This window comes from Lucilia sericata, unplaced genomic scaffold (assembly GCF_015586225.1).
Source record: "Lucilia sericata isolate MDLA Ls3-8-SP2 unplaced genomic scaffold, ASM1558622v1 Contig001357F_arrow, whole genome shotgun sequence".
NCBI classification, from domain to species: domain Eukaryota; kingdom Metazoa; phylum Arthropoda; class Insecta; order Diptera; family Calliphoridae; genus Lucilia; species Lucilia sericata.
In genome coordinates this window covers 28,482-53,307 of record NW_023995301.1, presented here as the reverse complement: position 1 = coordinate 53,307, position 24,826 = coordinate 28,482, and the positions used below count along the sequence as shown (strand labels likewise).

The following is a 24,826-nucleotide window of genomic DNA, read 5'->3' as shown; positions in this document are numbered from 1 at the left end:
GTCTACTCTATAATCTGGACTATAGTCTGCTCTATAGTCTGGACTATAGTCTACTCTATAGTATGGACTATAGTCTCTATAGACTCTATAGTCTGAACTATAGTTTACTCTTTAATCGGAACTATAGTCTACTCTATAGTCTGGACTATAGTCTACCCTATCGTCTTGACTGTAGTCTAATCTATAGTCTGAACTATAGTTTACTCTATAGTCTGAACTACTTTATAGTCTGGACTATAGTTTACTTTATAGTCTGGACTATAGTTTACTCTATAGTCTGGACTATAGTCTTGTCTATAGTTTGATAAAGTCAGCACTATAGCTTTGTATATAGACAGGACTATTAAACTACAGCTTCGACTACAGTCCATAAATGGACTCGAATCTAGTCCATTTCAATAGTTTAGTTTTCATAATATACAAAGTTGTACACGAAAACTTGTTAATAGATACAATTGAAATTAACTAGATATTTTATGACTGTGTTAGTATCTGTTTAAGTTTGTTGAAGTTGAAGTGCAATTGATTTGATTTTTTCAATATGTTTTGTTGAGGTGATTGTAAGTTTTAATGTTTTTTTCTTTTGGTTTGTTAACGTTTTGTCCATGTAATCAATAATTGTATTAGAATCTGTTTGGAGTATATTGATCTTGATGTGTATAAAAGTGTCGCAAAATCTATGATAAATAACAGTTCAAACAAACGCATTTCAGAGAGCAGTCATCTGGCAAAACAAACTAGAGTTTCGTTGATCATAAGATTGATTAGTTGAAATAGACAAGAAAAAATCGTCCTTTTATTTTGGAAAATTTTGTAAATCACAAAAAAACTTATAAAAATGAAATTCTTGGTGAGATATTCTTGGGTGGTTTAAATGCTGTAAAGTTTTTGAAATTAGTGTTTATGGTGTTGTAGATCCTTTTGGTTTTGGTAGCTTCGGTGGCTGCTCATCCTGGTTACTTAGGTGGTGGTGGTTTAGGCCATGGTTATGGTGGCGGTATTGGCATTGGTATTGCTGCTGCTCCCGCTATTAGTTATGCAGCACCAGCTGTTAGTTATGCGGCTCCTGCGGTTAAGGCTGTAGCTGCAGCCCCTGCTATTTCATATGCTGCTCCTGCTATTGCTGCTGCTCCTGCTATATCGTATGCAGCACCTGCTATTTCTTATGCTGCCCCTGCTCCTGTTGCTGTTGCCGCTCCAGCTCCAGTTGCAGTAGCTGCCCCTGCTCCCGTAGCTGTTGCAGCCCCTGCCCCTACCTTAGTTAAATCTGTTACTCCTGCTGCTACCAGTTATTCTACCATCAGCACTGTTAGTATTTTCTTTCTTTCATACTTTAACATCTTTCTTAATATTTATTCCAAAACTTAGGTCATCAATCATCCTGCCACCATTAGAACTGTGACGGTAGCTGCTGCTCCTGCTGTTAAGGTAGCAGCGGCACCAGTGGCTGTTGCTGCCCCCGCTCCTGTTGCCGTGGCTGCGGCTCCTGCCATTTCTTATGCTGCTGCCGCTCCCGCCATTTCCTATGCAGCACCCGCTGTAGCTGCTGCTCCCGCCATTTCTTATGCTGCTCCCTCCATCTCTTATGCTGCTCCAGCCGTTTCAGCCGTCAAAGTAGCTGCTGCTCCCGCTATTTCCGTGGGTTATGGTTATGGTGGTGGTTATGGTCATCATTAATTTTCTCTTTTTTCGAGAAAATTCTTAAACCGGAAAGCCGCCGATCGCCCTGTGTATATATACAACCGCCAAGTTCATAAGGATTTACGACTTTAGTCATTCATTAAATATTCTCATCATAATTTTTAAGTCTTTAAATGGGCTGAAAACATCTATGCCCAAACATTTAGCAGAAAGAATCAAATTGTATTTATTAATTTTTAAGCACTAATTTTATTTGTTTCTTTTCAAAACTAACTGCCTCTTAATTTTCTTCTAAACATATGTATTATAGTTAAATGAATTAATCCCTCATTTTTATATATATTTTATAGGATGGCAAGGAAAAAAGTTGAAAATACTTTTATTGTGATTTTATATAAATTTAGGTTATAATTTTTGACCAAAAAAAGAAAAAAAACGCTTAAGCAAAATTTAAAGAATAATAAAAAGTTGCAACTTTTTTCATAAAAATAACTTTTAAAAACTTTTTAATTTATAATATTTAAAGTTTAGTCGTAGTCTCAACTATAGGGCAGTCTATAGTCTGGACTATAGATTAGTCTATAGTCTAGCCTATAGTTTAGTCTATAGTCTGGACTATAGTTTAGTCTATAGTCTAGACTATAGTTTAGTCTATAGTCTGGACTATAGTTTAGTCTATAGTCTGGACTATAGTTTAGTCTATAGTCTGGACTATAGTTTAGTCTATAGTCTAGACTGTAGTTTAGTTTATAGTCTGGACTATAGTTTAGTCTATAGTCTGGACTATAATTTAGTCTACAGTCTGGACTATAGATTAGTCTATAGTCTGGACTGTAGATAAGTCTAAAGTCTGGGTTATAGATTAGTCTATAGTCTGGACTATAGTTTAGTCTACGATGTAGACTATAGTTTAGTCTACAGTCTGGACTATAGTTTAGTCTACAGTCTGGACTATAGATTAGTCTATAGTCTGGACTGTAGATAAGTCTAAAGTCTGGGTTATAGATTAGTCTATAGTCTGGACTATAGTTTAGTCTACGATGTAGACTATAGTTTAGTCTACAGTCTGGACTATAGTTTAGTCTATAGTCTGGACCATAGATTAGTCTATAGTCTGGACTATAGTTTAGTTTACGATGTGGACTATAGTTTAGTCTACAGTCTGGACTATAGTTTAGTCTATAGTCTGGACCATAGATTAGTCTATAGTCTGGATTATAGTTTAGTTTATAGACTGGATTTTAATTTATTCTATAGTCTGGACAATAGGTTAGTCTATAGTCTGGACTGTAGTCTGAACTATACTTAGTTTATAGTATGGACTATATTTTAGCCTGTAGTCTGGGCTATACTTTAGTTTGTAGTCTCGGCTATAATTTAATCTACAGAATGGACAATAGTTTAGTCTATAGTCTGGACTATAGTTTAGTCCTTAGTCTCGAATATAATTTATTCTATAGTCTAATATATATTCTGAACTATAGTTTAGTATATAGTCTGGACTATAGTTTATAGTCTATTCTGAACTTTATAGTCTAGTCTGAACTATATTTTAGTATATACTCCGCACTATAGTTTACTTTATAGTCAGGACTATAGTTTAGTATGGACTATAGATTAGTTTATAGCCTGGACTATAGTTTAGTCTATAGTCTGGACTATAGTTTAGTCTATAGTCTGGACTATAGTTTAGTCTATAGTCTGAACTATAGTTTAGTATATAGTCGGGACTATAGTTTAGTCTGTAGTCTGGTCTATAGTTTATTCTGTAGTCTGGACTATAGTTTAGTCTTTACTGTGGACTATAGATTAGTCTATAGTCTGGACTATAGATTAGTCTATAGCCTGTACTATAGATTGGGCTCTAGTCTGGACTATAGATTAGTCTTTAGTCTGGACTATAGATTAGTCCTTAGTCTGGACTATAGATTAGTCTATATTTTGAACCATAGATTAGTCTATAATTTCGACTATTAACTAAACTATAGTCAAGACTATAGACTACAGTATAGAATATAGCATGAACTACATTTTAGCCTATAGTCTGGGCTATATTTAGTTTGTAGTCTCGGCTGGACTATAGTTTAGTCCTTAGTCCCGAAAATATGTGTATTTAGTCTTTAGTCTGGACTATAGTTTAGTACATAGTCTGGACTATATACTATAGTTTAGTCTATAGTCTGGACTATAGACTATAGTTTAGTCTATATTCTGGACTATAGTTGAGTCTTTAGTCAGGACTATAGTTTAGTCTATTCTCTGGAATATAGTTTCGATTATAGTTTAGTATATAGTTTAGTCAATAGTCTGGACTATAGTTTGGTTTATACTTTGGACTACTGTTTATTCTACAGTCTGGGCTTTAGTTGTGTCTATACTCTGGACTATAGTTTAGTCTATAGTCTGCACTACAGATTAGTTTATGGACTTAACTATAGTCAGGACTATAGTCTAGGCTCGAATATAGTCTGCAGTTTATTTCATAGTATGGGCTACCGTCTTTACACTCTAGTAAAGTCTTTAGCAAAATATATAATCTAGTCTATGATCTAGTTTTTAATCCGGACTATTATAACTTGGACTATTGTCTCGTATATAGCCTGAACTACAGAATAGTCAGTAGTCCAGAGTATATTCCAGTCTGTAGCCGAGATGTAATCTAGTCTACAATCAGGACCATAATCTAGACTGTTATCCAATTTTTATTCTGCTATAAATTAAAATCAAAAGTTTCTAAATTTGTTTTTTATGAAAAAAGTTGCAAACTTTTTATTTTATCTTTGTTTTTTTAATAAAATTTTGCTAAAGCGTTATTCTCTTTTTTGGTCAAAAATGTAATCTAAATTTATACATAAAATATGTATAATCACAACAAAAGTATTTTGAACTTTTTTCCTTGCCATCTTATAAAATATATATATGAATGAGGGATTAATTCATTCAACTAAAATACATATGTATAGACCATATATGTATGGTTAGAAGAAAATTGAGTGGCAGTTATTTTTAAAAAGGAAACAAATAAAATTAGTGCTTAAAAAATAATAAATACAAGTTGATTTGATTCTTTCTGCTAAATTTTGGGGCAAAGATGTTTTTCGTTTTTGCCCGTTTAAGACTTAAAATTAAGATGAGTATAATTAATTGAAATCCTTAATGATTTAACATCAAATGACTAAATTCGTAAAGCATTAGGGGTTGGGCTGTGGAGTATATATATTTATGTATGTAGGGAGCGATCGGCGGCTTCAATAAGTTTCCAGTTTTGAGGATTTTCTCGAAAAATGAGAAAATTAATGATGACCATAACCAAAACCACCACCATAACCAAAACCATGACCATAACCCAATGAAATGGCGGGAGCAGCAGCTACTTTGACGGCAGAAACGGCTGGAGCAGCATAAGAAAAGGAAGGAGCAGCATAAGAAATGGCGGGAGCAGCGGCAGCATAGGATACTGCGGGTGCTGAATAGGAAATGGAGGGTGCATAGGAAATGGCGGGAGCGGCAGCATAGGAGATGGCAGGAGCTGCAGCCACGGCAACAGGAGCAGGGGCAGCAACAGCCACTGGTGCCGCTGCTACCTTAACGGCAGGAGCAGCTGCTACAGCTACGGTTCTAATAATGGCTGGATGATTGACGACCTACGTTTTGGAATAAAGGTTAGGAACGAGTTTATGTTTGTAAAGAATATACTTACAGTACTGATGGTAGAATAACTGGTAGAAGCAGGGGTAACAGATTTAACTATGGTGGGGGCAGGGGCTGCAACAGCTACGGGAGCAGGGGCAGCTACGGCCACAGGAGCTGGAGCGGCAACAGCAACAGGAGCAGGGGCAGCATAAGAAATAGCAGGTGCAGAATAGGAGATAGCAGGAGCAGCGGCATACGAAATAGCAGGAGCAGCAGCATATGATATAGCAGGAGCCGCAGCTACAGCCTTAACCGCTGGTGCCGCATAACTTATAGCTGGAGCTGCATAACTTATAGAGGGAGCAGCAGCAATACCAATACCAAAACCACCGCCATAACCATGACCTAAACCACCACCACCTAAGTAACCAGGATGAGCAGCCACCGAAGCTACCAAAGCCAAAAGGATCTACAACACAATTTACACTAATTTTAGAAACTTTACACAGATTAGAAAAAGAAAGAGATTATCTCACCAAGAATTTCATTTTTATAAGTTTTTTTTTGTTGCTTTACAAATTTACAAAATAAAAAGGACGTTTGTTCAGTCTGACGATCACCGAAACTGTAGTTTGTTTTGTCAGATGACTGCGCTGTGAAATGCGTTTGTTTGAACTGTAATTTATCATAGATTTTGCGACACTTTTATACACATCAAGATCAATATACTACAAACTGATTCTACAATTATTGATTACATGGAAAAAATAGTAAACAAACAAACAAACAAACAAAAACATACGATCACTCTAATCAATCGCGCTTCAACTTCAACAAACTTAAACAACTATTTACACAGATCCAAACTCTATAACAAAAAATCTCTACAAAATTTCATTTGTATCTGTTAACAAGTTTGTTCGCTTGTTATAACTTAGTTTCTATGTGATGAAACCTATCTGAAAAAAAAAAAAAAAAAAAAAAAACAAAATCCATACAAAATGTTTGCATTCGCAACTAATTCTTGTTTTCTATTGTTGATTTCAGCAATTGGTAGGTAGGTCTTGCAGTAATCAATTTTTCAAAATCCAAATAAAGTTTTGACAAGTTTTTGTTTTAGGGCATGTCCGGTGGAAATGAAGTTGATCAACAACTGTTGATCGCCATATTTAAGGACAAAAGTATTCTACATTGTTTTACTTAAAATGAGAGAATAAATTAAGATTACTTAACAGTTAAAACTACAGTAAACTAAATAATCTTAATGATCGCAGTTTAAACTTTTCAGTTACTCGCATTTATGTTATAAAAGTAGAAGTGATCGCATATAGAATTTTTGTGAGAAAAATAATATACCTGGTCATATATCGATCGAGGGTGACTTTCGAAAGTTGTTAGTTTATAATTCGAATCAATTGTGGAACAAACTCTTAAGAATTCGAAAGAGTTACGAAATTTATCGTTACTAACACTTTGTTTTTATATGATCATTAAAGAGAGTCTGTAAGAAGGGGTAGTTGCAATAATACACCGATAACTATAAAATTTTATAGCGAAAAATGTGTTTCTTGTAAAGTCACTGTCACTGTTACTAACTATGCACCTACAGTGCTAGATCTAACACTATTTAAACTCATTTAGCACCCAAAAATGTCATCCAGCCTTTTTTAGTATTTTTGCATTTTTGTTATATAAAATTGGTTATATAAAATTGTTTATTTTAATTCTAATTTATTTACTGTAAAAATATTTATAAAATTTTGATTGATTAGATGTATAAGTTTTAAAATGTTTAAAACAAGACTATATAATCTAGTCTATAGACTAGGCTATAGTCTAGTCTATAGTCTAGTCTATAGTCTAATCTAGTCTATAGTCTAGTCTATAGTCTAGTCTATAGTCTAGTCTATAGTCTAGTCTATAGTCTAGTCTATAGTCTAGTCTATAGTCTAGTCTATAGTCTAGTCTATAGTCTAGTCTATAGTCTAGTCTATAGTCTAGTCTATAGTCTAGTCTATACTCTAGTCTATAGTCTAGTCTATAGTCTAGTCTATAGTCTAGTCTATAGTCTAGTCTAGTCTATAGTCTAGTCTATAGTCTAGTCTATAGTCTAATCTAGTCTATAGTCTAGTCTATAGTCTAGTCTATAGTCTAGTCTATAGTCTAGTCTATAGTCTAGTCTATAGTCTAGTCTATAGTCTAGTCTATAGTCTAGTCTATAGTCTAGTCTATAGTCTAGTCTATAGTCTAGTCTATAGTCTAGTCTATAGTCTAGTCTATAGTCTAGTCTATAGTCTAGTCTATAGTCTAGTCTATAGTCTAGTCTATAGTCTAGTCTATAGTCTAGTCTATAGTCTAGTCTATAGTCTAGTCTATAGTCTAGTCTATAGTCTAGTCTATAGTCTAGTCTATAGTCTAGTCTATAGTCTAGTCTATAGTCTAGTCTATAGTCTAGTCTATAGTCTAGTCTATAGTCTAGTCTATAGTCTAGTCTATAGTCTAGTCTATAGTCTAGTCTATAGTCTAGTCTAGTCTAGTCTATAGTCTAGTCTATAGTCTAGTCTATAGTCTAGTCTATAGTCTAGTCTAGTCTAGTCTATCTAGTCTATAGTCTAGTCTAGTCTAGTCTAGTCTAGTCTATAGTCTAGTCTATAGTCTAGTCTATAGTCTAGTCTATAGTCTAGTCTATAGTCTAGTCTATAGTCTAGTCTATAGTCTAGTCTATAGTCTAGTCTATAGTCTAGTCTATAGTCTAGTCTATAGTCTAGTCTATAGTCTAGTCTAGTCTATAGTCTAGTCTATAGTCTAGTCTAGTCTATAGTCTAGTCTATAGTCTAGTCTATAGTCTAGTCTATAGTCTAGTCTAGTCTATCTAGTCTATAGTCTAGTCTAGTCTATAGTCTAGTCTAGTCTAGTCTATAGTCTAGTCTACAGTCTAGTCTTATCTAGTCTATAGTCCTGTCTATAGTCTAGTCTATAGTTCTGTCTATAGTCTAGTCTATAGTCTAGTCTATAGTCTAGTCTATAGTCTAGTCTATAGTCTAGTCTATAGTCTAGTCTATAGTCTATAGTCCAGTCTATAGTCTAGTCTGTAGTCTAGTCTATAGTCTAGTCTATAGTCTAGTCTATAGTCTAGTCTATAGTCTAGTCTATAGTCTAGTCTATAGTCTAGTCTATAGTCTAGTCTATAGTCTAGTCTATAGTCTAGTCTATAGTCTAGTCTATAGTCTAGTCTATAGTCTAGTCTATAGTCTAGTCTATAGTCTAGTCTATAGTCTAGTCTATAGCCTAGTCTAGTCTAGTGTAGTCTAGTCTAGTCATAGTCTATAGTCTAGTCTAGTCTAGTCTAATCTAGTCTAGTCTAGTCTAGTCTATAGTCTAGTCTAGTCTAATCTAGTCTAGTCTATAGTCTAGTCTAGTCTATAGTCTAGTCTGTAGTCTAGTGTATATTCTAGTATATGGTCTGGTCTATAATCTAGTCTATAGTGTAGTCTATAGTCTAGTCTATAGTTTAGTTTATAGTCTATATTTTAGTCTGTAACCTGGTCTATAGTCTAGTCTAAAGCCTAGTCTATTGTATGGACAATATACTTGTCAACAGCATAAACTATAATATAGTCTATAGTGTGGACTATAGTCTAGTCTATCTATAGTCTAATCTATAGACCAACAAATCGATTTTTTAGAGCTTATGGGATTAAATAAAATTCAAAGGTTTTTTTTTTATGAAAAAAGTTCAGTTGCTTTTTATTTTTTTTTTTGTTATTAACATTAAGATTTATAAATGGTTTTCTAAACATACCAACAATATAATCAAAATTCAAGAGAGTTCGATTTTATATATATACATGAACTTTTTTCCTTGCCATAAATTTAAATAATTAAAAAAAGTTTGGAGCAAAGAAAAGGCGGTTAAATTGAAACATAATAAAGTTAGCGCTTAAAATGAGAATTACACTTCTTTGTATAGTTTTTCATTTTAAATATAAAAATATATTTTTGATTCTTTCTGCAAACGTTTTGGGGGATAATTGATCTTCTTAAGACCCCCGATTTGGTATTCTTAACATTAAGATGAATATTTTTAAAACATAAAACAAAGTTAATGACTAAAGTTCGTTAATCGTTATTGGCAAAATTAATACGGCGGCTTTCAATGTTTCATAAGTAGTAGATTTTGCTAAGGGCGATGATGGTTTCCGGACTAAAGAAACTTAATGGTGACCGCCATAGCCAAAACCATGACCATAACCAAAACCACCATGGCCATACCCTACCGATATGGCGGGTGCAGCAGCATACGAAATAGCAGGAGCAGCAGCATAGGAAATGGCAGGCGCAGCAGCGTAGGAGATGGCAGGCGCAGCAGCTACTTTTACAGCAGAAACGGCGGGTGCTGCATAGGAGATGGCAGGCGCAGCAGCGTAGGAGATGGCAGGCGCAGCAGCTACTTTTACAGCAGAAACGGCGGGTGCTGCATAGGAGATGGCAGGAGCTGCAGCTACTTTTACAGCAGAAACGGCGGGTGCTGCATAGGAGATGGCAGGAGCAGCAGCATAGGAAATTGCTGGAGCTGCAGCTACTTTAACGGCAGGAGCTGCAACTTCAATAGTTTTGGAACCTGGCGAATTGCTTTCAACCTAAGATTAAACATAAACAATATCAAAATAGAACCGAGCTTCAATTTAAAATGTTAAGAAACTCACATAGGTGGTATAACTAACAATAGGAGAGCCCACAGACTTGACAACAGCTGGTGCTGGGGCAGCATATGAAATAGCAGGAGCAGCAGCAACTGCCTTAACCACAGGAGCGGCAGCAGCATAAGTAACAGCTGGAGCTGCATAGCTTACAGCTGGAGCTGCATAGCTCACAGCAGGTGCTGCATAGCTGACGGCAGGGGCAGCATAGCTAATGCCACCGCCAAAACCATGACCTAAACCTCCCAAACCACCATAAATACCAGGATGGGCGGCAGTAGCAGCAATTAAGGCAAATAAAATCTATAACACATGTCGAGAATTATTATTACATCCACTTAATTATTCTTTCTAAAATTTTTAAGTTCTCACCAAAAATTTCATCTTTATTTTTTTATAATTTTTTTTTTAAATTCACAAAAATCAGGATATATTTCCTTTAATAATTACTAATAACACTTTAATATCTTATCAGCTTTTTTCAAATGACTGCACGTCTAGATGCGTTTAGTTCAACTGTAATTCATCAAAGATTTTGCGATACTTTTATACACTTTGGAAAATCTAATACAAAAAAATCTAAAATAAAAGCGAAAATAAATCAAACAAAAAAAAACTCACAGAATCTCTAAATATTGAGCAAAAACTTTACAGACAAACACTTAAATCTCTCACTACAACAAAAATACGCACAATCACCCCAAAAATATCTTTTCAACAGTCATCGATCGCATTATGATCAATGCATTACAACGTTCGATTTCGCATAGCCTAGCATCTCTTTTATAAAATACATATTTTCCTTTTCAATATTAGAATAGAGATAATGTCTCAAACTCAAAATGTGCTTCTTATAGTCATTTGGTGCTCTTGTGTTTTATGTTTGTTGGTTTGTTTCCTTTGTGAATTGTTTAGTGTCTGACAGAAGTCACCAACCAAACAAATTAAACCTAAACTAGCTCTAGAATGTTTGGTAAGCCAAGTTTTTGAAAGTATTTCTTAAAATAAGCAAAAGTAGTGCCTTTACGAGGAATACTTTGTGGGCGAAATCTAAATATCTGTCTCTATAGTATAGTCTAAAGTAGTCTGTAGTTTATTCTATAGTCTAGTCTATAGTTTAGTTTATAGTCTATTCTATAGTTTACTTTATAGTAAACTTAGTTTAGTATATAGCCTAGGTTGAAGTCTATTCTTTAGTCTCTTCTTTTCTATTCTATTGACTATCATATAGCCTTGTCTATAGTTTACTCTAGTCTAGTCTATTGTCTATTCTGTAGTCTTCTCTTTAGTGGTGTCTATAGTTTAGTCAATAGGGATATCTATAGTCTAGTATATAGGCTACTCTGTAGTCTACTCTCTAGTCTAGTTTATAATCTAATCTATAGGGTAGTCTATAGTCTAGTCCTTAGTTTAGCCCTTGGTCTTAACTATAGTCTGGTCTAGGCAATAGTTCAGTCTATAATCTAGTCTATAGTCTAGTCTATAGTCCAGTCTGTAGTATAGTCTATAGTCTAGTCTATAATTTAATCTTAAGTTTAGTCTATAGTTTAGCCTATAGATTAGTCTATAGTCAAGTGTATAATCTAATCTATAGTCTAATCTATAACCTATTCTATAGTCTAGTATATAGTCTGGTCTTTAGTCTAGTTTTTTGTCTACTCTATAGTTCAGTCTATAATTTAGTCTATAGTACAGTCAATAGTCTAGTCTATAGTCTAGTCTATAGTCTAGTCTATAGTCTAGTCTATAGTCTAGTCTATAGTCTAGTCTATAGTCTAGTCTATAGTCTAGTCTATAGTCTAGTCTATAGTCTAGTCTATAGTCTAGTCTATAGTCTAGTCTATAGTCTTGTCTATAGTCTAGTCTATAGTTCAGTCTATAGTACAGTCAATAGTCTAGTCTATAGTCTAGTCTATAGTCTAGTCTATAGTCTAGTCTATAGTCTAGTCTATAGTCTAGTCTATAGTCTAGTCTATAGTCTAGTCTATAGTCTAGTCTATAGTCTAGTCTATAGTCTAGTCTATAGTCTAGTCTATAGTCTAGTCTATAGTCTAGTCTATAGTCTCGTCCATAGTCTAGTCAATAGTCTAGTCTATAGTCTAGTCTATAGTCTAGTCTATAGTCTAGTCTATAATCTAGTCTATAATCTAGTTTATAGTCTAGTTTATAGTCTAGCCTATAGTCTAGTCTATAGTCCAGTCTATAGTCCAGTCTATAGTCTAGTCTATAGTCTAGTCTATAGTCTAGTTTATAGTCTAGTCTATAGTCTAGTCTATAGTCTAGTCTATAGTCTGGTTTATAGTCTAGTCTATAGTCTAGTCTATAGTTTAGTCTATAGTCTGGTCTATAGTCTAGTCTATAGTCTAGTCTATAGTCTAGTCTATAGTCTGGTCTATAGTCTGGTCTATAGTCTAGTCTATAGTCTAGTCTATAGTCTAGTCTATAGTCTAGTCTATAGTCTAGTCTATAGTCTCGTCTATAGTCTAGTCTATAGTCTAGTCTATAGTCTAGTCTATAGTCTAGTCTATAGTCTAGTCTATAGTCTAGTCTATAGTCTAGTCTATAGTCTAGTCTATAGTCTAGTCTATAGTCTAGTCTACAGTCTAGTCTATAGTCTAGTCTATAGTCTAGTCTATAGTCTAGTCTATAGTCTAGTCTATAGTCTAGTCTACAGTCTAGTCTATAGTCTAGTCTATAGTTCAGTCTATAATTTAGTCTATAGTCTAGTCTATAGTCTAGTCTATAGTCTAGTCTATAGTCTAGTCTATAGTTCAGTCTATAATTTAGTCTATAGTCTAGTCCATAGTCCAGTCAATTGTCTAGTCTATAGTCTAGTCTATAGTCTAGTCTATAGTCCAGTCTATAGTCCAGTCTATAGTCTAGTCTATAGTCTAGTCTATAGTCTAGTTTATAGTCTAGCCTATAGTCTAGTCTATAGTCCAGTCTATAGTCCAGTCTATAGTCTAGTCTATAGTCTAGTCTATATAGTCTATAGTCTAGTCTATAGTCTAGTCTATAGTCTAGTCTATAGTCTAGTCTATAGTCTAGTCTAGTCTAGTCTATAGTCTAGTCTATAGTCTAGTCTATAGTCTAGTCTATAGTCTAGTCTATAGTCTAGTCTATAGTCTAGTCTATAGTCTAGTCTATAGTCTAGTCTATAGTCTAGTCTATAGTCTAGTCTATAGTCTAGTCTATAGTCTAGTCTATAGTCTATCTATAGTCTAGTCTATAGTCTGTCTATAGTCTAGTCTATAGTCTAGTCTATAGTCTAGTCTCTAGTTCGTAGGTCTATAGTCTAGTCTATAGTCTAGTCTATAGTCTAGTCTATAGTCTAGCTATAGTCTAGTCTAGTAGTCTAGTCTATAGTCTAGTCTATAGTCTAGTCTATAGTCTAGTCTATAGTCTAGTTTATAGTCTAGTCTATAGTCTAGTCTATAGTCTAGTCTAAGTCTAGTCTATAGTCTAGTCTATTAGTCTAGTCTATTGTTAGTCTATGGTCTAGTCTAAGTCTAGTCTATAGTCTAGTCTATAGTCTTGTCTATAGTCTTGTCTATAGTCTAGTCTAGTTTATAGTCTAGTCTTAGTCTAGCCTATAGTCTAGTCTATAGTCTTTTCTATAGTCTTTTCTGTAGTCTTGTCTATACTCTTTTCTATAGTCTAGTCTATAGTCTATAATCTAGTCTATAGTCTATTAATCTAGTCTATAGTCAAGTCTATAGTCAAGTCTATAGTCAAGTCTATAGTCTAGTCTATAGTCTCGTCTATAATCTAGTCTATAGTCTTTTCTATACTATTTTCTATAGTTTAGACCATAGTCTAGTCTATAATATTGACTATGGTCTACTCTATTGTCCAGTCTTTTGTCTAGAGTATAGTCTAGTCTGTAGTCAAGACTATAGGCAAGTTAATAATCTATAGTTTAGTCTATAGTTTAGTCTATAGTTTAGTCTATATTTTAGTCTATAGTCTATTCTATAATCAAGTCTATAGTTTGCTCTACAGTTTATACAATAGTCTAGTCTTTTGTCTATTCTATAGTCATGTACTATATATAATTTACTCTAAAACTAGTCTATAGTTTAGTGTATTGTCTAATCTATAGTCTAGTCTGTACTGTAATCTAAAGTGTGGACTATAATCTGGTTTATAGTCTATAGTCATGTCTATAGTCTATTTTATAATTTAATCTATAGTCTAGTCTATAATCTATTCTATAGTCTTGTTTATAGTCTACTCAATAGTGTGGTATTTAGTCTAGTTTATAGTCTAGTCTATAGTCTAATTTCTGGATGCTTTCTCATTACATAAATTTCATGCGATTTTTTTTTATGAAAAAAGTTCGATTACTTTTTATTTTTTTATTTTTTTTTTTTGCTTTTTGATTTGTAAATTGTTTTCTAAAAATATGAACTAAATAATCACAATACAAGAGATTTCTGTTTCTGTGTTTTTTTGTGTTCAATTTGATGTACATGAACTTTTTTCCTTGCCATAAATTTATATAAAAAAGGATTAAACAACAATTTAATACCTAAAAAATGTTTGGAGCAAAAAAAGGCGGTTAAATTGAAACATAATAGAGTTAGCGCTTAAAATAATAATTATAATTTTTGTGTTTTTTTTTGTTTTTACATTTAAATATAAATATATTTTTGATTCTTTCTGCAAACATGCTGGGTTTTCCTTTGCGGGGATTTGATGTTGTTTAACACATGCGTTTGGTATCCTTAAAGTTAATATGAACAACGTAAAAAAAAAATTAATGACTAAGTTCGTTAATCGTTATTGTCAAAAATTATACGGCGGCTTTCAATGTTTCACAAGTAGTTGGTTTTGTTGAGGCTGATGGTTTTCGGTCTAAAGAAACTTAATGGTGACCACCATAGCCATAACCATGACCATAACCGTAACCACCATGACCATACCCTACCGAGATGGCGGGAGCAGCAGCATAGGAAATGGCAGGAGCAGCAGCATAGGAAATGGCGGGCGCAGCAGCTACTTTAACGGCAGGTGCTGCATAGGAAATAGCAGGAGCTGAGTAAGAGTAGGCAGGAGCAGCAGCATAGGAAATAGCTGGGGCAGCAGCTACTTTAACGGCGGGTGCTGCATAAGAAATGGCTGGAGCGGCATAGGCTACAGCTTTGACAGCTGGTGCATGGCTTACAACCTTTAGGTTAGAAATTCAAAAATCAAAACAGAGTTTAGCTTTAAGCAAAAACCTTTAAACAACTCACAGTGCTGAAAGTGGAATAACTGGTAGCAGGAGCGGCCACAGCCTTGACAATAGCTGGTGCTGGGGCAGCATAAGAAATGGCTGGGGCAGCATATGAAATAGCAGGAGCAGCAGCCACGGCCTTAACTACAGGAGCGGCAGCAGCATAAGTGACAGCTGGGGCAGCATAGCTAACAGCGGGGGCTGCATAGCTCACTGCTGGGGCTGAATAACTAATAGCGGGAGCTGAATAGCTGACTGCAGGGGCAGCATAGCTATAGCCACCGCCATAGCCATGACCATAACCACCCAAACCACCATAAATACCAGGATGGGCGGCAGTAGCAGCAATTAAGGCAAACAAAATCTATAACACATGTCGAGAATAATTATTACATCCACAGAATTATACTTTCGAAAATTTAAAATTTCTCACCAAAAATTTCATATTTATATTTTTTTATTAATTTTTCTTCAAATTTACAAAAATCAGGATATTTCCTTAAATAAATATTAGTAACACTTTAATAGTTTAACCGCTATTTCCCGATGACTGCACGTCTAAATGTGTTAAGTTGAACTGTAATTCATCATAGATTTTACGATACTTTTATACACATTGGAAAATCTAATGCAAAAAATTGCAATTGAAATTAAACAAAAGCGAACAAAATAAAACAAACAAAAAACACATATAAATCTCTGCACAGAATCTCTAACTAAATATTGGGGAAAAAACGCTACAATATAAACCACTAAACTCACTCACTAATAAATAAAAAACACGCATAATCACCCCAAAAAAATATCTATCCAACAGACTTCGATCGCATAAATTATGATCAATACATTAAAAACGTTCGATCTCTACAAAAATTCGCATCATTTTTCGCATAGCAATGCATCTCTTTTACAAAATTTTAAAGTAGAGAAAATGTGATTCTTATGGTCTGTCTTTTGCTGCTCTTGTATTTTAGTTTTGTTCGTTTGTTTCGTACGTATGTACGTACGTGTCTTGTCCAGAGTCTGACTGAAGTCACCAGTGAATCTAGTTTATGTTAGTTTTTTTTTAAGGGAAGGATAACTAAAATAGGTCGAGAATGTTTCGTAATGACAAATATGTGAAAGTACTTTCAGAAATAATTTTTTTCTTTCTTGGACTAGACTAGAGGCTAGGCTATAGACTAGACTATACACTAATATATAGTCTAGTCTATAGTCTAGGCTATAAACTAGTCTGAAGTCTAGTCTATAGTATAGTGTAGTCTATAGTCTAGTCCATAGTCTAGTCTATAGTCTAGTCCATAGTCTAGTCTATAGTCTAGTCCATAGTCTAGTCTATAGTCTAGTCCATAGTCTAGTCTATAGTCTAGTCCATAGTCTAGACTATAGTCCAGTCTATAGTCTAGTCTATACTCCAGTCTATAGTCTAATCTATAGTCTAGTCTATAGTCTAGTCTATAGTCTAGTCTATAGTCTAGTCTATAGTCTAGTCTATAGTCTAGTCTATAGTCTAGTCTATAGTCTAGTCTATAGTCTACTCTATGGTCTAGTCTATAGTCTACTCTATGGTCTAGTCTGTAGTGTAGCCTATAGTCTAGTCTATAGTCTTGTCTATAGTCTAGTCTATAGTCTAGTCTATAGTATAGTCTAGTATATAGCCTAGTCTAGCCTATAGTCTAGTCTATAGTATAGTCTACAGTCTAGTCTGTAGTCTAGTCTATAGTCTAGTCTATAGTCTAGTCTATAGTCTAGTCTATAGTCTAGTCTATAGTCTAGTCTATAGTCTAGTCTATAGTCTAGTCTATAGTCTAGTCTATAGTCTAGTCTATAGTCTAGTCTATAGTCTAGTCTATAGTCTAGTCTATAGTCTAGTCTATAGTCTAGTCTATAGTCTAGTCTATAGTCCAGTCTATAGTCTAGTCTATAGTCCAGTCTATAGTCTAGTCTATAGTCCAGTCTATAGTCTAGTCTATAGTCTACTGTATAGTCTAGTCTATAGTCTAAAGTCTAGTCTATAGTCTAGTCTGTAGTCTAGTCTATAATCTAGTCTAAAGTCTAGTCTATAGTTTAGTCTGTAGTCTAGTCTATAATCTAGTCTATAGTCTAGTCTATAGTCTAGTCTATAGTCTAGTCTATAGTCTAGTCTAGTCTATAGTCTAGTCTATAGTCTAGTTTATAGTCTAGTCTATAGTCTAGTCTATAGTCTAGTCTATAGTCTAGTCTATAGTCTAGTCTATAGTCTAGTCTATAGTCTAGTCTATAGTCTAGTCTATAGTCTAGTCTATAGTCTAGTCTATAGTCTAGTCTATAGTCTAGTCTATAGTCTAGTCTATAGTCTAGTCTATAGTCTAGTCTATAGTCTAGTCTATAGTCTAGTCTATAGTCTAGTCTATAGTCTAGTCTATAGTCTAGTCTATAGTCTAGTCTATAGTAGTCTAGTAGTCTATAGTCTAGTCTATAGTCTAGTCTATAGTCTAGTCTATAGTCTAGTCTATAGTCTAGTCTATAGTCTAGTCTATAGTCTAGTCTATAGTCTAGTCTAGTTATAGTCTAGTCTATAGTCTAGTCTATAGTCTAGTCTATAGTCTAGTCTATAGTCTAGTCTATAGTCTAGTCTATAGTCTAGTCTATAGTCTAGTCTATAGTCTAATCTAGTCTAGTCTAGTCTAGTCTAGACTAGTCTGTAGTCTAGTCTATAGTCTAGTCTACAGTCTAGTCAATGGTCTAGTCTTTATTGAAGACCATAGTCCATTTTATAGTTTAGTCTATATTCTAGTCTATAATATACTCTGTAGTCTAGTCGGAAGTGTAGCCTATAGATTAGGCTAGCCCATAGTCCAGCCTAGCGATTCTATAGTCTAGTCTATAGTCTGGTCTATAGTCTAGTCTATAGTCTAGTCTATAGTCTGGTCTATAGTCTAGTCTATAGTCTAGTCTATAGTCTAGTCTATAGTCTGGTCTATAGTCTAGTCTATAGTCTAGTCTATAGTCTAGTCTATAGTCTAGTCTATAGTCTACTCTATAGTCTAGTCTATAGTCTAGTCTATCGTCTAGTCTATAGTCTAGTCTCTAGTCTATCCTTTAGTCTATAATCTAGTCTATTGGACTAGGTCCATAATGTAGCCTTTCATCAAGTCCGTATTCCCTTCTATAGTCCATTCCATAGTGTAGTCTATAGTATAGTCTATAGTTTAATCTTTATTATAGTCTATAGTCTAGTGTTTAATCTAGTCTATAGTCTAGTCTACAGTCTAGTCTACAGTCTAGTCTATAGTCTAGTCTATAGTCTAGTCTATAGTCCATTATATATTCCATTCTATTGTGTAGTCTATATTCAAGTCAATAGTTCACTCTGTAGTCTATTGTATAGTTTAGTGTACAGTATAGTCTATCTGTAGTCAATCTATAGTCTAGTCTATAGTCAGTCTATAGACTAGTCTTCAGCGTAGTATATTATCCAGTTTATAGTTTTTTTGAGGTTTTCGTATTAAATAAAATTCCAGAGATTTTTTTATGAAAAAAGTTCAATTACTTTTTATTTTTTCTAAATTTTTTTTTTTAACTTTTTGATTTATAAATTGTTTTCTAAAAATATGAACTATATAATCACAATACAAGAGATATCTGTTTCTGTTCTTTTGGGGTTCAAATTTTAAACATGAACTTTCTTCCTTGCCATTAATTTAAATTAAAAAGGGATTAAACAACAATTTAAAACCTAGAACAAAGTCTGGAGCAAAGAAAAGGCGGTTAGATTGAAACATAAAAAAGTTAGCGCTTAAAATAATAATTATAAATTTTATAAATATATTTTTGATTCTTTCTGTAAACGTGCTGGTGTAAGCTTTGGGCGGTAATTGATGTTTTTGAAACCCACGATTTGGTATTCTTAAAATTACTAATGAATATTTTAACAACATAAAACAAAGTTAATGACTAAAGTTCGTTAATCGTTATTGGCAAAATTAATACGGCGGCTTTCAATGTTTCATAAGTAGTAGATTTTGCTGAGGGCGATGATGGTTACCGGACTAAAGAAACTTAATGGTGACCGCCATAGCCAAAACCATGACCATAACCAAAACCACCATGGCCATACCCTACCGAGATGGCGGGTGCAGCAGCATAGGAAATGGCAGGAGCAGCAGCATAGGAAATGGCGGGAGCGGCAGCTACCTTAACAGCAGAAACGGCAGGTGCTGCATAGGAGATGGCAGGGGCCGAGTATGAAATGGCAGGAGCAGCAGCATAGGAAATGGCGGGAGCAGCAGCTACTTTAACGGCGGGAGCTGCATAGGAAATGGCAGGAGCGGCATAGGAAACAGCGGGAGCTGCTACAGCTACAGCTTTAACAGCTGGTTGGTTAACAACCTTTAAGTGAAGAAAAAGTTTAAGAAATTAGCTTTAAATTTCGAAGTTATTGAACTCACAGTGGTAAAGGAGTTATAACTGGTAGCAGATGAGGGACCCACAGTCTTGACAATGGCGGGAGCTGGGGCAGCAGCAACAGCCTTAACCACAGGAGCGGCAGCAGCATAAGTAACAGCTGGAGCAGCATAGCTAACAGCTGGGGCAGCAGCAGCATAAGTAACAGCTGGGGCTGCATAGCTTACAGCGGGTGCGGCATAGCTTACAGCGGGAGCTGCATAACTAACAGAAGGGGCAGCATAACTAAAGCCACCACCATAACCATGACCTAAACCTCCCAAACCACCATAAATACCGGGATGGGCGGCAGTAGCAGCAATTAAGGCAAACAAGATCTATAACACATATCGGGAATTACGATTACATGCACATAATTGTACTTTCTAAAAACTTTAAATTTCTCACCAAAAATTTCATATTTAGTTTTTTGTTTTTTATAAAATTTTCTTAAAATTCACAAAAAAAATTAGGATATTTCCTTTAATAAGTATTGAGTAACACTTTTAATTGATGTTTTCAGAAGACTGCGTTTAGTTGAACTGTAATTCATCAAAGATTTTGCGATACTTTTATACACATAGAGAATCTAATGCCAAAAACAGACTTTAAAACACAAACTACAATTGAAATTAAACGAAAAAACTCACAAAAATCTCTGCACAGAATCTTTAAATATGGGAGAATAAACACGCTATAAAAGAAATCACTAAAACTTTACTCACTTAAATAAAAACCACTTACAATCACCCCAAAAATCTAAAATCTTAACAGAAATCGATCAGTATGATCATAACATAACGATCTTTATAAAAATTCACTTTATTTACAAGAGTCATAGTTTCATTTTCAATACTTAGTAGAATAGAGAAAATGTTTCTTAAACTTAAAATGTGATTCTTGTGATCTTTAAGTGATCTTGTTGTGTTTTAGGTTTGTCGCGTTTGTGTCTTGTCTAAAGTGTCTGTCTGTCTGAAGTCACCAGCCAAATAAAGTGAATCTAGTTTATGTTATTTTCTAAGGGAAGGATAACTCATATAGCTCGATCATGTTTTGTTAAGTACAAATGTGTTAAAGTAATTTTAAAAGTACCGCTAGGTTCTCATTTTGAGAGTTCATACTTCTCCCAAGATCAGTTTAAACAGGGATCTTTTATAACTATCATCGTCTAGGTTATAGTCTAGTTAGACTATTGGTTATAATTTAGTCAAACTATAGGCAGTAGGCTGATCAGAATACAAAATATAGTCGAGATACACTACAGACTATAATCTAGTCAGATTTTAGATTATAGTCTGACTATATTCTAGTTAAAATATTAACTACAGTCTAGTCAGAATATTGGCTATAGTCAAGTCAGATAATAGACTCTAGACCACTCTTACTGTATACTATAGATTACTCAGACTTTAAACTTTAAGTCTTGTCTTTCTCTTGAACTATAGTTGGCTATCCTTCCCCCCGCCTAGTACTATAGTTTTATGTCATTTTACTTTTAAAAGTGTAAGTGATGCAATGAGGCGTAGTTTTTATGTTTTTTTTTTTCTCTAAAGTGGCTCTACAAATGTCGTTCAGTTAAACTACCTTGTATAGAATCTAATCATATAAAACTTATAAGAAAACAATTCAAAATCTAATAACAACAAAAACAAAAAACCCAAAACATGATCGAAGATTTGTAACACCGGAATCACCATAACTGTATTATGACGTTAGACTATGAATGATTTTTTGTCTCACAAAATTGGGTGGTAGACAACAAAATAATTCAAAATTAAAAAACCGAACGTCTAAAATATTGAAAATATTTAAGACATTTCGACTGTCTCTTTAAGTTGATCTAAACTGGACTTATTAAAAATACAGAAAAATCATATTTGAAATGTCTAAGCGTTTCAATAGTTTATATGGTGTTTTATAAAGAAAAATTAATTTGATTTTCATTTACTTATTTGGTTTTTAAGTAAAAATTCTTTTTTAACCAACATGTTACATTTTTTATTTAATTCAAATAGTTTCGATTTAAAGCAAATTGTTATAGTTTTACTTTTGTGGACTGTGGTATATTGATTTGTTATCTTGAAAATTTGAAAATTTTAACTCAAAATAACTACACGTTATTATTTTATATATAGAGAATTGTGGTTTGTTTGTTTCTGTTTCAAATATTACAAATTTGGTAAAATATGTTTTTTTTCTGTTCATGTTTTGCTAAAAAATTCTTTTAGTTTGTTTGGGGGTAATTAGTTTTTACATGTAGTTTTCGTCGCCATTGTCGTTGAGGCCTGGTTAAGAAATAAATATTTTTCTAAGTAGACTAATTTGTGCTATTCCATCATTTTATGTTATAGTTTAGTGGGATTTTGCGCAATAAACTTTTGAAAAAAAAAAAAAAATAAATAAAAAATTTAAAAGTTTTTGAAGTTTGTTAGTCAATCCCTGGGGAATTTAGAGTGGCTTGTGCATAAATATGTTTCGACTGACTCTTACATATTTCCACACTTTGTCACCATTTATGGTTATGAAAATAATTTGACACCTGTATGGTTTTTATTAGTAAAAATATCATTTTTATATTAATTATAAAACTTCAGTTTTATAAAGACAAATAATAAGGGTGGTCTGGGGTGGTGTATTGAGATTTAGAAAAACTTTATACTATAGTAGCTATTTTCTTAAAATATCTCAACTATATTTCACACCTTCTATAGACTATAGTCTAGTATATACTCTAGTGTATAGTCTAGTCTATAGTTTAGTCTATAGTCTTGTCTATAGTCTAGTCGATAGTCTAATCTATAGTCTAGTCTATAGTATAGTCTACTACTACTCTAGTCTATAGTATAGTATATAATCTAGTCTATAGACTATAAGTCTAGTCTATAATCAAGTATTATGTCTCGACTGTAATCTAGTCTATAGTCTAGTCTAGCGTGGCTTAGACTATGGTCTATTCTATAGTCTAGTCTATAATAAAATATATAGTCTCGTCTGTAATCTAGTCTGTAGTCTAGTCTGTAGCCTAGTCTATAGTCTAGGCTATAGTCTAGTCTATAGTCTAGTCTATAGTCTAGTCTATAGTCTAGTCTATAGTCTAGTCTATAGTCTAGTCTATAGTCTAGTCTATAGTCTAGTCTATAGTCTAGTCTATAGTCTAGTCTATAGTCTAGTCTAGTCTAGTCTATAGTCTAGTCTACAGTCTAGTCTATAGTATAGTCTGTAGTCAAGTCTATAGTCTAGTCTTTAGTGTAGTCTATAGTCCAGTCTATACTCTAGTCTATAGTCTAGTCTTTAGTGTAGTCTATAGTCCAGTCTATACCCTAGTCTATAGTGTAGTACATAGTCCAGTCTATAGTCTAGTGTATAATGAAGTATATAGTCTCGACTGTAGTCTAGTCTATAATCTAGTCTAGTATGGCTCGGACTATGGTCTATAATATAGTCTACAATATAGTCCATAATTTAATCTATTTCATTGTCTAGTCCACAGTCTTGCCTATAGTCTGGTCTATAGTCTAGCCTATATTCTACTCTATAGTCTAGTCTATAAACTAGTCTATAGTCTAGTCTATAATGAAGTATATAGTCTCGTTTGTAATCTAGTCTATAGTCTAGTCTATAGTCTATTCTATAATCTAGTCTAGTCTATAGTCTAGTCTATAGTCTAGTCTATAGTCTAGTCTATAGTCTAGTCTATAGTCTAGTCTATAGTCTAGTCTATAGTCTAGTCTATAGTCTAGTCTATAGTCTAGTCTATAGTCCTAGTCTATAGTCTAGTCTATAGTCTAGTCTATAGTCTAGTCTCATAGTCTAGTCTATATAGTCTAGTCTATAGTCTATTCTATAGTCTAGTCTATAGTCTAGTGTATAGTCTAGTCTATAGTCTAAGTCTATAGTCTAGTCTATAGTCTAGTCTATAGTCTAGTCTATTGTCTAGTCTATGTCTAGTCTATAGTCTAGTCTATAGTCTAGTCTATAGTCTAGTCTATAGTCTAGTCTATAGTCTAGTCTATAGTCTAGTCTATAGTCTAGTCTATAGTCTATTCTATAGTCTAGCTATAGTCTATGTGTATAGTCTAGTCTATGTCTAGTCTATGTTAGTCTATAGTCTAGTCTATAGTCTAGTCTATAGTCTAGTCTATAGTCTAGTCTATTAGTCTAGTCTATAGTCTAGTCTATAGTCTAGTCTATAGTCTAGTCTATAGTCTAGTCTATAGTCTAGTCTATAGTCTAGTCTATAGTCTAGTCTATAGTCTAGTCTATAGTCTAGTCTATAGTCTAGTCTATAGTCTAGTCTATAGTCTAGTCTATAGTCTAGTCTATAGTCTAGTCTATAGTCTAGTCTATAGTCTAGTCTATAGTCTAGTCTATAGTCTAGTCTATAGTCTAGTCTATAGTCTAGTCTATAGTCTAGTCTATAGTCTAGTCTATAGTCTAGTCTATAGTCTAGTCTATAGTCTAGTCTATAGTCTAGTCTATAGTAGTCTATAGTCTAGTCTATAGTCTAGTCTATAGTCTAGTCTATAGTCTAGTCTATAGTCTAGTCTATAGTCTAGTCTATAGTCTAGTCTATAGTCTAGTGTATAGTCTAGTCTATAGTCTAGTCTATAGTCTAGTCTATAGTCTAGTCTATAGTCTAGTCTATAGTCTAGTCTATCTATAGTCTAGTCTAGTCTATAGTCTAGTCTATAGTCTAGTCTATAGTCTAGTCTATAGTCTAGTCTATAGTCTAGTCTAGTCTAGTATATAGTCTAGTCTATAGTCTAGTCTATAGTCTATTCTATAGTCTAGTCTATAGTCCATTCTAGTTTAAAGTCTAGTTTATAGACCAGTTTAAAATCTAGTCTATAGTCTGATTAGACTATCGACCGAATTCTACTCATACTATAGACTTTAGTCGCTTCAAACTGCCGATTATGGAACAGTCACACTCTCGACTATAGTTTATTAGGATTACCGACTATGGCTTATTCATACTATAGATTACAGGCTACTCAGACTATTGACTGTATTCTACTTAGACAATCTTTTATAGTCTACGCAGACAATAAACTACAATCTACTGCAATATGGCTTAGACTATGGTCTACTTGGACCACACATTCTATAAGTAACTTAATTTTTCCATAACCTGGTCACCTCTGTTCTTATATTCCAACCCGTACAATAAATTATTAATTTATTTTTTTTTCTTCGAAAAACATTTAAC

The 24,826-nt window shown here is 33.8% G+C and overlaps 3 protein-coding genes across 3 annotated transcripts; 1 reads left to right on the top strand and 2 right to left on the bottom strand.

Annotated features, from left to right (window-relative positions):
* Positions 1 to 581: 581 nt before the first annotated feature.
* LOC119611087 (cuticle protein 16.5-like) lies at positions 582 to 2,125 on the top strand. Its single transcript, XM_037966544.1, has 3 exons — positions 582 to 850; positions 916 to 1,308; positions 1,369 to 2,125. The coding sequence occupies exons 1-3, from the start codon at positions 839 to 841 to the stop codon at positions 1,675 to 1,677; spliced, it is 714 nt and encodes a 237-aa protein (XP_037822472.1). The 5' UTR covers positions 582 to 838; the 3' UTR covers positions 1,678 to 2,125.
* A 2,258-nt stretch (positions 2,126 to 4,383) lies between these two features.
* LOC119611086 (cuticle protein 16.5) lies at positions 4,384 to 5,953 on the bottom strand. Its single transcript, XM_037966543.1, has 3 exons — positions 5,811 to 5,953; positions 5,342 to 5,743; positions 4,384 to 5,285 (listed from the first exon to the last, which is right to left on the bottom strand). Exons 1-3 carry the CDS (start codon positions 5,820 to 5,822, stop codon positions 4,935 to 4,937), a joined length of 765 nt encoding a protein of 254 aa, XP_037822471.1. The 5' UTR covers positions 5,823 to 5,953; the 3' UTR covers positions 4,384 to 4,934.
* A 3,147-nt stretch (positions 5,954 to 9,100) lies between these two features.
* On the bottom strand, positions 9,101 to 20,424 carry LOC119611083 (ice-structuring glycoprotein-like). Its single transcript, XM_037966539.1, has 8 exons — positions 20,026 to 20,424; positions 19,623 to 19,955; positions 19,245 to 19,563; positions 19,070 to 19,080; positions 15,212 to 15,556; positions 14,848 to 15,144; positions 9,981 to 10,277; positions 9,101 to 9,914 (listed from the first exon to the last, which is right to left on the bottom strand). Exons 1-8 carry the CDS (start codon positions 20,035 to 20,037, stop codon positions 9,489 to 9,491), a joined length of 2,040 nt encoding a protein of 679 aa, XP_037822467.1. The 5' UTR covers positions 20,038 to 20,424; the 3' UTR covers positions 9,101 to 9,488.
* Between the last annotated feature and the right edge of the window lie 4,402 nt (positions 20,425 to 24,826).

Bases quoted from the DNA above. Each gene is read 5' to 3' on its own strand.
- LOC119611087 (XM_037966544.1), top strand. The intron at 1,309-1,368 runs GTTAGTATTTTC...TCCAAAACTTAG, and splicing joins GTTATTCTACCATCAGCACT to GTCATCAATCATCCTGCCAC.
- LOC119611086 (XM_037966543.1), bottom strand. The intron at 5,286-5,341 runs GTAAGTATATTC...TCCAAAACGTAG, and splicing joins GTTATTCTACCATCAGTACT to GTCGTCAATCATCCAGCCAT.
- LOC119611083 (XM_037966539.1), bottom strand. The intron at 19,564-19,622 runs GTGAGTTCAATA...CTTCACTTAAAG, and splicing joins GTTATAACTCCTTTACCACT to GTTGTTAACCAACCAGCTGT. The intron at 10,278-14,847 runs CATTAAGTTTCT...CATGTGTTATAG, and splicing joins GTTATGGCTATGGTGGTCAC to ATTTTATTTGCCTTAATTGC.